The 16078-nt window shown below is 38.9% G+C and overlaps 2 protein-coding genes across 3 annotated transcripts in view; one reads left to right on the plus strand and one right to left on the minus strand.

Annotated features, from left to right (window-relative positions):
• lds (lodestar) overlaps positions 1 to 6985 on the minus strand; it is a 38881-nt gene extending 31896 nt beyond the window's left edge. Inside the window, exon 1 of the mRNA XM_067148125.2 lies at positions 6830 to 6985. The gene's annotated coding sequence lies outside the window, so the exon portion shown is untranslated. The remainder of the gene's footprint in view (positions 1 to 6829) is intronic.
• A 5792-nt stretch (positions 6986 to 12777) lies between these two features.
• Positions 12778 to 16078, plus strand: part of beta-PheRS (phenylalanine--tRNA ligase beta subunit) — a 156364-nt gene continuing 153063 nt past the window's right edge. For both annotated transcript variants that reach the window (XM_067147399.2, XM_067147401.2), the window contains exon 1: positions 12778 to 12939. In XM_067147399.2, the coding sequence (XP_067003500.2) occupies positions 12882 to 12939 (58 nt within the window). In that variant the 5' untranslated portion in view covers positions 12778 to 12881. The remainder of the gene's footprint in view (positions 12940 to 16078) is intronic.

A 16078-nucleotide genomic window follows, 5' to 3' on the forward strand; every position in this document is an offset into this window, starting at 1 on the left:
GCCATAACATCCTGAAATAGAACCCTTGGACGAATCGCCTAACGACGACTCAAATTAACACCGATGAAGTTAACGCCACAGCCTGGCCACATTGTGGTAAACTCTATAAAGGAAAGCAAGGAGTGAACATCCACATTAGCCGATCCCATCCAGAAGAAAATAGAACTCCACTGTTAACTAAGCAGCCCGAATGGAAATCAGCAAGGAGTGAGCGTGCACCCCTTTCAAGTGAAGTCTTGCTTCCAGATAATATCAATGAAAATATAAACAAGACACATGTAACTGTGCCAGACGTACCAGCAATTACTAGCACAAGTTAACAAGGAAAAGAATTAAACCATGAAAGAAAAACTTTAAAGTGGAAGCCAAATACTTACCCTCAAGAACACCGACTGGACAATTTAACAAAGGCAACACAGATCGTTACTAGCGGTTTTCGCAGTGGTAAATGTTAGAGAAAGTGAAAGAAAAACCCAAAAATCTTATTTGAAGGAATTAAAAGTTTAATTACTCACACCAAAGCTTACAGATAACAATTAAAAGAAGTTCATTAAAAGAAAAGGTACACCTTCATGAATTCACAAATATTAATTACCTTAACCCTAAACTGGTGTATAAAATAGACCTTGAAAGAGAACATCAGTAAATAATTGATTAACTAAATTAAAATAACAAATACCTTTAAAACAAGGGACGCCCTCTAGTAGAAGAAGTAACTTAAAATAAAACTTTAAAGTAATGAATTACAAACTAATAATTTGCACCAAAGTCCATGGACTAATTTGACTGTCCCTTAGATGAGCTCAGATAATCCCCTTTACCTTTACCAGATTTTTGTAGTATTTTGAACATCATAAGAAGCCGTACATCAAAACCGAAAGGCGCTCCCCAAATAAAATTACACGAAGCCGAGATCAACGAATCATACGCCCCACAAATCACAGAAGTAACCGCTCCAAAACACAGGTTGGCAAGGAGCACCATGGAACACAACCTGCGAAGGAAACGAACTGCCAAATAAATCAAGAGCAAATGAGATAAATAATGACACAGAAGCTCACAATGTGAAAATTCGCAAGTCACAAATCCAATGCAATTTTCAAGCTCTCCAAAAAAACAAAAAAAATTCATTATTCCGGAACAATTGTTCCCCCAGGCAACGGTTGCCATGGAAAAGTAAATAGAAATAGAGTAGCCAAGCTTAGAATAAAAGGAAATAACACCAAAGTAAGAACGAACATAAAGATTTAAAAAATCAGAAACCGTTTCCGACCTACGGAGATTATTTCGTGATCTCAAACCTTCATATGAGAAGCTGTTGAGTTAAGAACACTAGCCGATGGAAAATAAATAATCTTGCGCACTTTGATGGGTTTAGGAAATACAATTAACAGTTCGAAAAGATTCCTTCTTTTTTTCTTTTTTTAAAAATATACGTTGTTAAATTTCAAATTCATTTCCAATGGAGATCGACAAGAAAAGGCAGTCACAGTACACTTGGAGTTCCACAATTTGTTTAAAATATTAAAGGCGACGAAATCCAACTCCAGTAGTTAGAGTAGAATGTAATGAAACTTACTTTTGTCCATGCGAAGAAACCAACTCCAGGGTGTCAGTAGAAAATGTCGTTACTTACATTTTTCAGGTACAGAAAGAAAACAGGCGTCCACTCCAGGTAAAAATAAAAATAATTAAAATTTTAAAATAAGACACATTTGGACCTCAGCCCATATACATTTAAAATCACAGAGGCATTTTATGATGGTTAAAGGCCCTTACGCAGACCTGCAACACAAGGCTTCCAGAGATCATGGCGGACGACAATGAATTGACGCGCCTTCCAACACGATACGCAAAAGAAGTGGATCGTCCAGTGAACGAGCCTAAAACCGGACTCGCTCTCGAGCAAGCTTGAGGCGAACCAAAAGATAATGGGGAAATGGAGACGCACAACAAATAAAACATTTGAAATTCTCCGCGGAGAGACAAAATACAGATACAGTTAGCGACAAAATCGCACAGCACACAAAATTAAAGAAAATAGGAAAAAGATTTCCAAGAGACATAGATTTCAATGGCTTTTAGCCCAGGCCTAAAATGTAGTACGGAAAGGCTAAAATCGTGTGCCAACCGGCACAGTAACGAATTACAGTACTTATATCCAAAATCAAAACACACAGACTTACAAAGAAACTATCCAAAATTATAAGTTGAAATTCCATAACATGGGCAGCGATGATGACTTCCATAATCACATCAAGGAATCCATGGAATTCTTATCCAAAGCCATGCATCAGCTTCCCGGTCCAAAACACCAGCAGTTAAATTTTACGAGATATGGCAGAGAAAAAGTTACCTAACAATCAACGTAAATTTGCATAATCAAGCAATCCAGAAAGGGCGACCAAGGGAGAACACCATGAGAAATATGAATACCGAAAAACTCAATTCCTGTACTACAAACAGGAGAAAAAAGAAAAAAAAGCACTACTTGCGGCAATCAATGACATCAAAGAGGTCATTTAAATTTAAAAATTTCATGATTGTTCCGTATTGAATAGAGAAATATACAATATTAAATAGAAGGAAGGTTCCACCTTTCAATACTCCGTTGTTAAGTTGAACCAAATAGAAGTTACAACCTGTTCATTTGGGACCGGTTTCAAAACTTAACAACGGAGTATTGAAAGGTGGATCCTTCCTTCTATTTAATATTGTATATCAGAGAGGTCTGCAAGGTTATATAAATTACACAACTAATTTTCCTCTCGTGTTTCAATCCTGAATGATTTGGAAAGACCAACATATACTTCACACGCATCTGAGGTAGAATCTTTAGAATTAGAAGATACAATGAATATGGTAATTTCTAAACAAGAAGTAGAGTATGCAATCAAGGAAATAGCCGTTGACATATCCCCTGGCCCAGATATGGTTACCAACTGTCCGGCTTTTCAATCATTTCGGTTATGTCCGGCCGGCATTTCTAATTTATCAACATTGTCCGGCATTTTTCGTTACAAGATCGCTCACTTAGGTTTTAGGCTGAAGACAGCATGATATTGTATCGTACATCAACTCCATGTGCTCAGGGCGCTAACTTCCAAGGGTGGAAATAAGTAATACTAATATTCGATATATTGAACTCGAAGTCCAGGCATCGATCAACCAATCAACGCGCTTCATTTCCACGTTTATGTTGAGAGAAACTGGAAGTGTTGAGAGCTACAGTTTACATGTGCTTGCCATATGATTTGCAGCTATCGTGTTTGGTTATCTGGTTGTCGCCATAAATTATAGTGCGAGTATGCAGCGAGTGGAGTGAAATATTAATCTCTTTACATCCTATTACGTACCAGTATGTCATCTTTGCAACTTGAAAGGAGTGAATCTAAAAAAAGACAGTGTAAATTTTCGGATAAACTAAAACATAAGTATCCTTGCTTTACTCACAGATGCAGTGAAAGTGAAGCGAAATGTGCAGTGTGTGATAGTTATGTTAATGTCGGATACAAAGGTGTTGGTGACTTGGAAAGACACGTTAACAGTGAAAAACACAAAAAGATGGTGAGAACTAGGTTAATATCATGTTCAATGTTATCATTTGTCACTCCCAAATACTCACCAGATGATAAAAAAATTCAAGCCGCAGAAGCTACAATGTCATTTCATACAGTTTTCCATCACCAGTCGTACAAATCAATGGACTGCACAGCTAAATTGAATAAGAGTATGTTCTTAGGTTCTGAAAAAGCACAGAAACTGACCTGTGCAAGAACTAAAACAGAAGCCGTAATAAATGTTATTGCTCCTCACTCGACAGATATCATAATTGAAACTCTTAACAATAACGTTCCATTTTTTGGCCTAGGAACAGATGCAAGCAATCATGGTGCACTAAATGCGTTTCCAATTGTCATCCAATTCTTTGATTACAAAAATAATGGCATTCAGATAAAAGTTCTTGATTTACAAGCATGTCCAATGAAAGTTCTGAATGTATTTCCTCCTATATTTCAGATACTCTCAAAATGCATTAAATTATTTCTAGATGCATTGCATTTTCTGGAGACAATGCTAATGTTAATTTTGGAGGCCTTGCATGCAGGGAAGGGAAGAATGTATTCTCTGCTCTCAAAAAAAGACTTTAATGAAAACATAGGTGTTGGATGTCCTGCTCACATTCTACATGACTGCAACATGGAGCTGATGCTCTTCCTGTTGATAATGAGTCTGTGGTGATGAAAATTTTCAACTTCTTTCATATATATGCAGTGCACACTCAGGAACTGAAAAGACGGGTATAGTGCGCATTGGTATCACCCAAATATCACTATAAAATTTGTCACAAATGGAACATAATAATTGCTTTTACACATATCAAGTGAAAAATCCCTGGCAAATTAAGAAATATTTGATTTTTGGAGAATATTATATATACGTACTTTACCACTTTACAAGTACATTTGGTGTTGCGCTCACAGTGACACACGTATGTCTTTTGTCTTACACTTTCAACGATTTCGTGTGTGATATCTGTGTTCACTGAAGTTCTTTGCTTTCGTTTCATTGCTTCACTTGTCAAACATCATCATTTCATGAATATTTAATAGGCGACAAAATGGTATGGCCAATGTACATAAGAAAAATTCAGTGGACTAGTGATTTATTGGTCCAGGGATCGAGCTACTTTCGTTCGAACAGAAATAAAAATATTTATTGGTCCAGGGATCATGCTATTTTTCTGTTGACTTCCATTTTGCTGTTTAAATTGGCCACTCTAGTCATATGGACAAAGATAATGAGAATCTACAGACATAGCACTCCCATTCCACGGTGCTAGCCCTGGACCTGAAGAAAGTAACAAAAGACGGCACCAGCAGCGCAGTACGTCATAAACCAGTCCTGTCTACAAGCCTTAAGTATGTTTTCATATTTCTCAAATAACGACGGTATTTCTTAATTTGCCAGGGATTTTTCACTTGATATGTGTAAAAGCAATTATTATGTTCCATTTGTGACAAATTTTACAGTGATATTTGGGTGATACCAATGCGCATCGTACCCGAAAAGACTTTTGTGAAATTGTTTATGTAAATTATCTGCAGCTTTTAAATGATTCTAAGACTAGGTGGTTAACATTGTATCCAGCAGTTGAAAGAATCCTGCAATTGTTCCCAGCTCTGAAATCCTACTTTCTTTCTCAGGGTAGGAAGTCAGTGCCTTCATTAATTAGAAAATTCCTTGACAATGACTTTTCAGAACACTATCTCTTGCTTCTTTCCTCAACCATGCACATTTTTCACTATAAAATTTTGTCACTTGGGAAAGAACATAATTCAGTTGTAGAAGTGCTTGAACTATTAGAACCTGTCCAATCTTCATTGAAAGGCAGACTTGAAGGTCAATCCATTCCCCTTCAAGTCAGACAGATGTTAAATAGGCTACATTTTCAAAAGATGGTTTGGATAAAGAATGCAAAGTGTTTATGGAGAATGTATCTTGTTTCTATTTTTTTTTTTTTTTTTTTTTGCTAGTTGCTTTACGTCGCACCGACACAGATAGGTCTTATGGCGACGATGGGACAGGGAAGGGCTAGGAGTGGGAAGGAAGCGGCCGTGGCCTTAATTAAGGTACAGCCCCAGCATTTGCCTGGTGTGAAAATGGGAAACCACGGAAAACCATTTTCAGGGCCGCCGACAGTGGGGTTCGAACCTACTATATCCCGAATACTGGATACTGGCCGCACTTAAGCGACTGCAGCTATCGAGCTCGGTCTTGTTTCTATGAAACCTGCACTGAGTACTTGGATAAATGGATGCATCCTATAGAGGAATTCAAGTGTTTCAAATGGTTGAAACTTCAAAACATTGAAGACCTCAGCTTTGACAATATTGGATTGAGAGATCGGTACGGGAACTTCATGTCTCTCAGAACCCTAAAGAGCGAGTGAGTATGAAGTCACATCCCAGTGACTATGTCAAAGACTGGAACAAAGTAACACATAAATGACTCATTGACACACATGCACACACACACGCAAGAAATTTACAGTTGTTTAGATGTTAAATTTTGATTATGGTATTCTTTACTTGTAACCTTCTAATGCACATAACAATTTAAACTTCTCAATTATTCATAGCAATTTTGTCAGTAGAGATATTTTATAGAAGCGCTTAGCTTAACTTTTTCCTTCATATATATGCAGAATACTACTCTTGATGTACCTTCACTACTTTGATAATTTCCCCTCCATTATAAACATTGAAAATAATACATACGTCATTACAGCCGACTTCAGAAACAACAATTTGTTTTACGTCACACCGACATAGATGCCTTATGGTGACGATGGGATGGGAAAGGCCTAGGAGTTGGAAGGAAGAGGCCGTGGCCTTAATTAAGGTACAGTCCCAGCATTTGCCTGGAGTGAAAATGGGAAACCACGGAAAACCATCTTCAGGACTGCCGACAGTGGGGTTCGAACCTACATTCTCCCGAATACTGGATACTGGCCGCACTTAAGCGACTGCAGCTATCGAGCTCGGCGACTTCAGAAAGAATGAAACTTAAATTTCCCCTGAATTCAATGTGGCCAAGGAGACTAATGCTTAGTATAGCTCAAAATACAAAAAAGTTAATTACTGGTACAGTGTCAAAGACTGGTGTATGTATATACCTTACTTGGAAACAGTTAAAAAGTCCCTTAATGGAACAGGACATCATTCTAGTTTACAAAGTAAACTCATAAATATAAAATTATCACTCAAAGATAACAATATTGATTTATTTAATATAAATAGATTGTATCAATCTACCGATAGCTCACCTTTTGAAATAGTTAGGTATCTTAACACTTCTGCACAACAGTTCGCAATTTCTATGGTAAATAGGACATACTAGAGCAACATCGTTACCATTACATAATTGCCATTCAACAACCAATCTGCTTCTCTATAAAACTGTTAGAATTAAAACCACAAATACGAACGCGAACCCAATGCAACGAACCCACGTTTCAAATACATCAATTTCAAACAAAGACGATATTGCACAACATCCGGTTAGCCACTACAAACATATCAAAATCCCTGCACAGTGTTCCGTAAGTGTAAACCACTGAGCTCTAATATATATTGAGATCACTGATCACATTTCATTCTTGTTACATCCTAGTTAAGTGTTTTTAGTTTTGTTTTGCTAAAGACCAATAGGATCCCTACGTATTCCAAGATTTCCAAGGATGTAAAGGAGAGTGCATATAAGTCTCTGGTAAACCTGGTTCATGATAACGCTTCAAGGTAGATAGAGTATATTAGGTAGGCCATTCCCGCTCACAGCGCTGTCATTGGTTGATCACGCGTGACGTAGCCGGGAGGGCTAGAAGCGCGCGCCTGCATTGCCTGCATGCAGCATAAACCTCGATAATTAAGAAAAATAAATTCAATTTCTTATAAATAATTAAAAAGTTGGCTTTATTATAATAAAGAGGTACTTGACATACCACCTGCAATCAGTGATATAATATTATGGATAGAATATAGAAGAAACTTTGAGTAATTACATCTTAAAAGACGGCTGTAAGAACAATACATGAACAGAAACACTGAAATAGTTATTGGTTTAATTGTATTTTGAAACTTACGTTTTGATGACTTAGGCAGTTGTTGAAGAGGCTGAAGCTGCCCACAGTCGACTCTTTTCCGCTTAATACTTCTTCATAGCATCTATATGATCTAATGAAAGTCCTAGTTCTGACGTACAGCGATATAATATTCTAGTCAAGTTCTGGAAATTTTGATTTTATTATAGAAGTCAAAGTCTGCATTACTCTTTCACATTTAGAAGTATAAATCCCGTGAAAACTACCAAACAGTACATCAAACTGCATAACATTTTGATACCATTCTTCGGTTGGACGAGTAAGGACTTCTTTTGAAATGATTGATAACCAGTCGTGAGGCACTTCCTGTGCCAAGGCAAACATTTCACCTTTGTCACCCAAGCCATTATCAACACAGCGACATTTGAATGCCAAGTAGCCTGCAAGATATTTAATTGCATCCTGGTTTACGTCTTCAGTTTCGAAGTTCTGGCTCAAGTCTTCCAAGTCTTAACAACTCCAACGTTTCTTCCTATTCATCTACGGGTACAGGTGTTAACGGCCCCTCAAAAACATCTACAATATATATAGGTCATTGCTTGCGGAGCTCAAGAAATCTTTCTCATTATCAGCATCAGGATGAAAAGTGCCCGTATCACTCGGCAATGAATTATTTTCAATTTTCACTGACACACTACAGGAGAGAGGGATTTCATTACTCCCTGTGAGTAATAGAAGTCGAATTCTGTTACGAACTTCAAAAGGAAACGGATTGCTATTTAAAAAACTCCTAGGCCACGGACACGTAGTTTAATCTGGCGGTTAAAATATAAGGCATATTTTCATGTTCCATGTCTTCAGAAAGTCCTAAGAGAGAGTTTGTAAATATTATGAACCCCTTCTGAAACGGAAGTAAAGTTTTCCGTTTACCAAATCTCACTTGTGTAATCACCTTTGAGAAAGCGCTTCAGAATATTTTCCTGGCTCCTTAAGTTTAAGCCGTATCCACTCCTAAAGGGAGTATTTTCATCTTTAGGTGCCCTGAAATTCAACACGTCGAATGTGTCATTGACTAGCTCGATGAAGTTGCTTTCAGCGTCCTTGTTTAAAGTATACCGCACTGCCAGAGCTGTGCGCAGCTATTCTCACATTCTGACAGGATCTGTCTGTTACACTCACAAGATGAGCCTCATTAAATGATGTGTAGTTGATAGGACCCCTGTTTGAATTTGTAATAGGTGTTCTGTTGTCTTCTTCTGAAATTCTGAACCATCAGCTAACGTCAAACATTCATCTAAAAAGTTGTTTCTCAATAATTTCAAGAGGTGGGGTACATCACAGAACACCCACACCTTCCTTTCATCATCCACTGGATTGGCAAAATGCTCTTGTCCTTGTGTACGTTTAGCTCCTTCCACACTTTAAATTTTTGCCCCCCCCCCCCCAGGGTCACAAGTTACTGCGACAATATGCATGTCACAAGCCTCAAGTATAAATTATATTTCTTAAAAACTCTGACGTCATTGTCACGTCAAAATCATAAAAAATGGGTTGCTTCCATGCAGCAAAGAGCCCTCGAACCATCGCTACCTGGACGTTGCTGTGAGGCCCTAGTATGCGGTCATCAGATGAATGGTATGAAACACGTCCGTCTATAGTCATTTCATCAAATGTCAAAACCGCGATCTTTTCAGACTCCTTGTAATTTACTGCGCACCTCACGTTTTGGAAATCTGTGGTACAAGACACCAGTTGTTTTTCATCCCCAATTAGTACATTGTGCCATAGCACTATTAACTAAGTATTATTTAGAAACCTTACTCACCTTTAACCCAACAATCAAAACAATACTGAAAATGTTACAAGACTGCCTACCGCAAAATAGACCTATACTGAAAGTGAGTTCCTTATCGTTCACCGCAACAGCTGCCGACAGACCTCCACGTGACGTCAGCATGAGACGATGTTACGCTGGAAGCAAAGCGCGGGAGTCGGGAATGAGCCCCCCTGATAACGCTTTATCAAATACAGTAGAGACAATACGCGACACTGAGCGAGATATCGAGGGACAGCTATTGGAGCTTACTCTAGCGGATAGACCTGAACGGTACTGATTCTGTCATAAGAGCACGTGCATTTTTGTGTGAAGTTTTTGGTGTTATTTATGCGTTTTCAGTGAGTTGATATAATTTGATAGTAGCGTGTGTCATTCCTTGATATCTCCTCTCAACATGAGGGGAAAGGTATGTGCTGTGTTTGGCTGCAGTAATTACGAAGTAGAGAAAAATGCGCGCTCGTTCTTCAGGTTCCCTCGTGACAAGAACATGTAAGTAATATTGTGTTTGCATATATATTCTTACAGTGACAGAGATTTTAATAGTACATCATAATTTTCTGACCTGATCGACCCATGTTTTAACTGGCTTAAAATATAATACGCATATTTTATTGTATAGTGCAGCAGTTAACCTTCAATACCAATGTGTTGTTGTAGGTGTGATCTGTGGGTTTTGAAATGTCACAGAAGCGATTTGGATAAAGTGTACAAGAAAGAAGGGACGTTACGCTTGTATAAGAATTATAAGATCTGTTCAGATCATTTCCAGGCCAGCGACTTTCCCTCTTCTCAGATTAAAGCCGGGATTTTATAGATTTTCTTTCTGTTAGTAGGCTTCATGTTAAGAGGAAAATTGTCCAGCTTTTAAATGTTAATTCATTGCATCATATGTGTATGGAATGTGCCGATATTTTTATTGACAAATGTCTTAATGTGATGATACATTGTTTTTAAATGAGGAAAAAAGACAAATCCAATCGTAAGATTTCAGGCAGGTATGCTAAAGCTAAAAAAGTAATGCATAAATGAAAGATCAAGCCATTTCACAGCAGTCCATTTCACACCTTGTTTATATGTCTAATTTCAGTCTTTGAATAATAACCTTTTAAATAATTCATTCATTTATCCAGAATTGCTTTAGCAACTTCGAAGTTAATATCTCAATACCACTGTCTTTCTAGACGTAATTTATTTAACCATTTCCGTATATACATTTCCATTGATATTTGAATTTAGCGCGATTTGTTCAGGTCAAGTCACTAGGAGCGCCACCGTCGAATTGTCTCCCATTTTAGCAAGGCGAAATCCGTAAGTGTCGTGTATTGTCTCTACTGTATTTGGCTTTATATTACACAGTTTACAATGGAACCCATGAACGGAGAACCTTGTCAGCAGGTGTCGCAGTTCATATCCACCTTGAACCCACTCGCGATTTAGCATGGCATCGATAGAGTAGAAATCGGTAGAGTAGAACTAGGTTTGAACTGTGTATGTTTAAGATGTGGTGCACACTGTACTAGGTACCATGTTTTAAATTGTAAACAGCGATCAGAATCACTGGTGAAATTTTGCAACGAAGACTAATGATTTATATAATAATTCTTTGCACATTGTGCGCGTTAAATAAATTATTATTATAAGTCTCTGGTAAGACCCCAACTAGAGTATGGTTCCAGTGTATGGGCCCCTCACCAGGATTACCTGATTCAAGAACTGGAAAAAATCAAATTTCTTTGAAATCATTTAGGAAAAAGCTAAATGCAGATCAGTATTGATTGATTGATTGATTGAACAGAATAGTGTTTTTTCTTATTACATATACTTGTGTCTAAAACGGTTATTACTGATGTGAGTGTATCCAAATACACTAGAGACAATACGCGACACTGAGCGAGATATCGAGGGACAGCTATTGGAGCTCACTCTAGCGGATAGACCTGAACGGTACTGATTCTGTCATAAGAGCACGGGTATTTTTGTGTGAAGTTTTTGGTGTTATTTATGCGTTTTCAGTGAGTTGGCATAATTAAATAGTAGCGTGTGTCATTCCTTGATATCTCCTCTCAACATGAGGGGAAAGGTATGTGCTGTGTTTGGCTGCAGTAATTACGAAGTAGAGAAAAATGCGCGCTCGTTCTTCAGGTTCCCTCGTGACAAGAACATGTAAGTAATATTGTGTTTGCATATATATTCTTCCAGTGACAGTGATTTTTATAGTACTTCATAATCTTCTGACCTGCTCGACCCATATTTTAACGGGCTCAAAATATAATACGCATATTTTATTGTATAGTGCAGCAGTTAACCTTCAATACCGATGTGTTGTTGTAGGTGTGATCTGTGGGTTTTGAAATGTCACAGAAGCGATTTGGATAAAGTGTACAAGAAAGAAGGGACGTTACGCTTGTATAAGAATTATAAGATCTGTTCAGATCATTTCCAGGCCAGCGACTTTAAAACTCCTCGATAATACAGCCAAGGGTATGTTACATTTTTACTCTAATTGTACGTAAATATTCCTCAAAGCATCACTGTCGACAACATTTTCAAACTTTTCTTTCTTTTATCCCTCTTCTCAGATTAAAGCCGAGATTTTATAGATTTTCTTTCTGTTAGTAGGCTTCATGTTAAGAGGAAAATTGTCCAGCTATTAAATGTGAATTCATTGCATCATATGTGTAAGGAATGTGCCGATATTTTTATTGACAAATGTCTTAATGTGATGATACAATGTTTTCAAATGAGGAAAAAAGACAAATCCAACCGTAAGATTTCAGGCAGGTATGCTAAAGCTAAAAAAGTAATGCATAAATGGAAGATCAAGCCATTTCACAGCAGTCCATTTCACACCTTGTTTATATGTCTAATTTCAGTCTTTGAATAATAACCTTTTAAATAATTCTTCATTCATTTATCCAGAATTGCTTTAGCAACTTCGAAGTTAATATCTCAATACCACTTTCTTTCTAGACGTAATTTATTTATCCATTTCCGTATATACATTTTCATTGATATTTGAATTTAGCGCGATTTGTTCAGGTCAAGTCACTAGGAGCGCCACCGTCGAATTGTCTCCCATTTTCGCAAGGCGAAATCCGTAAGTGTCGTGTATTGTCTCTACTGTATTTGATATTAAGTAGGACTTGTGACTGGGAAATAGTGGACTTAATCCCAAACCAACCTCCTCATGAAAGAAAGAAAAGAAGAGAATATTCGCATACATAGTGTGCTCAGTATTTTTGAATAAAAATTTATTTTCTATTTCCCATCGCAATTCATTCATAAATATTCTTTGCTGTATCTCTTTGGTCGTGTGCAAAGAGGATAGAGCAGGAAGAAGGCCATGTGGCATACAGTGGCATAGAGATTTCTGTTTACGTTTGTGAATTGTGGGAAGAAATAATAATAAAATATACATATGTGAAGAATTGATTGTCAAGCATGCCGACAATAGGAGTTAAACGAGATCTACTTTTTGAAGCTCTTGGTCAGAGATATAGTAAGTGTCTTACAATTTGTAAAATTAAATTTTAACCTATTGTATGCGGTAATTTTTCAAAAACGTCAGAGCATTACAATGGATGTAATAAAATAGTTGTTGCTCAGAGAGCCTGGTTGGGTAAGGACTTCGAAGGAATCGGCTGTGGCCTATGCAAAAGAACTGTCCTACCATTTGCCTCTAATTAAAAATGGGAAGCCACAGAAAACCATTTTCTTACAAGTTGCTTTACGTCGCACCGACACAGATAGATCTTACGGCAGCGATGGGATAGGAAAGGGCTAGAAATGGGAAGGAAGCGGCCGTGGCCTTAATTAAGCTACAGCCCCAGCATTTACCTATTATGAAAATAGAAAAACCGTCTTCAGGGCTGCCGACAGTGGGGTTCGAACCCACTATCTCCCTTATACTGGATACTGGCCGCACTTAAGCGACTGCAGATGCAGAAAACCATTGTCAGGACAGCTGCCGGTGGGGTTTGAACCCACTCGTCTCCCCAATGCAGATCTTGGCTCCATGTGTTAACATGCTCCGCTTGGTAATGCCTAATAATTATTGTGCTCAATATTATTGAAGCTTATGACAGAACTATCTAATTAATCTAAATAATTGGCATGAGAAATTCAGTATGACTTTTATAGCATGATGTCTGTCTGTTAGGTCATCAGCCCAGAGGCTGGTTGAATCCTCAAATAGCACCACTGAAGGTTATGCGGTTATAAGGAAACCCCAAAAACCAATGGCAGCACCAACATGGGGTGTACTAGGCAAGATGAGGAGTGAGGTAGTTTGCCATTGCTTTCCTCGCTGGGTCAGAAAGTACTATCGCAGCACGGCTGACCCTATGAGCAGCACCTTTCATAACACTCAGATGCACTAGTCATGCTCCGAATGTCATTACTCAGCACTACCCATACCCCAGCAACTTCCATATTGTTACAACCATGGATGTTGACTGGGACTTCTGTGGAAGCTACACTTTACTCTGGCCTGTACCAAGAGATGGATGCAAAAGTACTGTATCCATCAAGAAATGATGACGGGCAGTATAGCATGATAAGGATGTAATATGTTAGAAGTCTTAAGTGGAATACCTTGTAGAGGAGAGATGTGTTCACTACGACAGCCAAGAACCCAACCCACCGTCCCCCAGAAGTAATTTTGCTTTTATAACCTAATGCAATTTATCACGTGCCATTATCCATCGCCCAGTTACGTACCAGTATTTTCATTGGGTGAGCCGCAATGGGATATGACGTCACTCACAGCAATGAAGTAAAATTAAAATTCCGTTGACACCCCGCGCACAAGAAATACACAACTTTGTCACTAACCTACCCTAACGTATCCACACCGATGGAGGTGTCACGCGGGATACTAGAGGCCTAGGGCCACTTTGCAGCTTCTAACCTGTGGGGTTATGCCCTCAGACCCCCTTGGAACAGTTGGCAGCCCTGATCACCGCACAATCATGACCATGTGTCATAAAAGAAAGAAAAGTTCCACCTGATCAATACTTTTCTTTCTTTTATGACATTTGGTGACTATCAATACGGAACAAAATGAAATTTATCAATTAACAATCACGACCATTGCGAGAAGTGAGCAAGAGAGAAACAAATTACAGTGCAATTGCGCCTAGATGCATGCGCTGGAAAATGGTAAGTCTTACTGAACTTTTGCCGAGATACTCAGTTCAAAAATATTAGGTGAACTTGTTTTTGAACGTATGCCATGCTCCACAAAACAGTACCTCACACTCAGGTATATTACCAACTAACCTTTATTCTTTACCGTTAAAGTATACAAAAGGACATCAATGGATTCACGTTGATTTTCAGAACACAAACGGAAATGTCGAAATAGGGGCGAAAACAAAGTGATAACAGTCCTCTAGGGTGGATTTTTATCACAGGTGGAGACCTTCAGTATGGTGTATGTCCTCCATGAGCATTTATCACAGCTTGGCACCTACGTGGCATGCTCCGTATAAGTTGATGCAGGTCATGGTGCGGTATTAGGTGCCATTCTTCAATGAGGGCCTGTTCGAGGTCTTGGAGCGTCTGTGGTGGAACAGGATCCCCACGAAGACTTCTGTCAAGCCTATCGCACTCATGCTCGATGGGATTAAGGTCGGGACTAGCTGCTGGCCATTCCATCTCTTGAATGTCCAGTTCTCGCATGACAGCTCTGGTGATGCGCGCTACATGAGCCCTGGCATTGTTGTACATGAGTACGAATTCAGGGTCAACACCATATGCAGCAACCAACACATTCTGTAGCAGTATCTGCTCGATGTACCCCACAGCGGTAAGTTTACTAAGGACGACGACAAGGTCCGTACGGCCATCAGTACTGATGCCACCGCACACCATCACAGAACCTTGTCTGAATCGGTCGCCTTCCCGGACAACATTTGGCATGTACTTTTCGCCACGGCGTCTCCATACACGTTGACGTCCATCACGCTGTGTTAGGAGAAATCTGGACTCGTCTGTGAACAACACAGGTCTCCATTAGCGAAGTTGCCAGTTGACGTGGGTACAGGCAAACATAAGGCGAGCTGCATGATGTTGCTGCTTTAAATGAGGCACTCGAACAGGACGTCTGGTTTGTAAGGACACTTCTCTTAACCTGTTCCTTACTGTCTGGTCAGACACTGTTCACTCCAGTGACCCTCCTGAGTTCTTGTTGCAGTTCTCTGGCAATTGCTGAACGACGCCACAACGCACAGATGGTCAGATGTCGGTCATCCTGTAAGATTGTCATTCGTCCACGACCTTGTCCAAGCCTCCTTGTGAGCTGGTTTGTCTCATTGTAGCGATTCCACAAGCATTGAATAACTGATGGAGAGGCATTGAGATCCACAGCAACACAACGAAAAGTCCATCCTTCCTGGATCAAAGTGACGGCCCTTGCGACTTGAACCTCGTTAAGATGTCGCATGGAATGTGCTGGTTTATGTACAATCCATCAATCGTGTGCATTTAGGCCTCTTGTCCAGGTGGCAGATTCCCTATCAGTTGTATACGTAGCTTTTTCTTAAACGTTATTGAAGACCTTGGAAATTTATCAAACTATTTCCCTCATAATTTATTCCAATCACTTACATCTCGTCCTATAAATGAATAGTTGCCCC

Source organism: Anabrus simplex, chromosome 5 (assembly GCF_040414725.1).
Source record: "Anabrus simplex isolate iqAnaSimp1 chromosome 5, ASM4041472v1, whole genome shotgun sequence".
Lineage (NCBI taxonomy): Eukaryota > Metazoa > Arthropoda > Insecta > Orthoptera > Tettigoniidae > Anabrus > Anabrus simplex.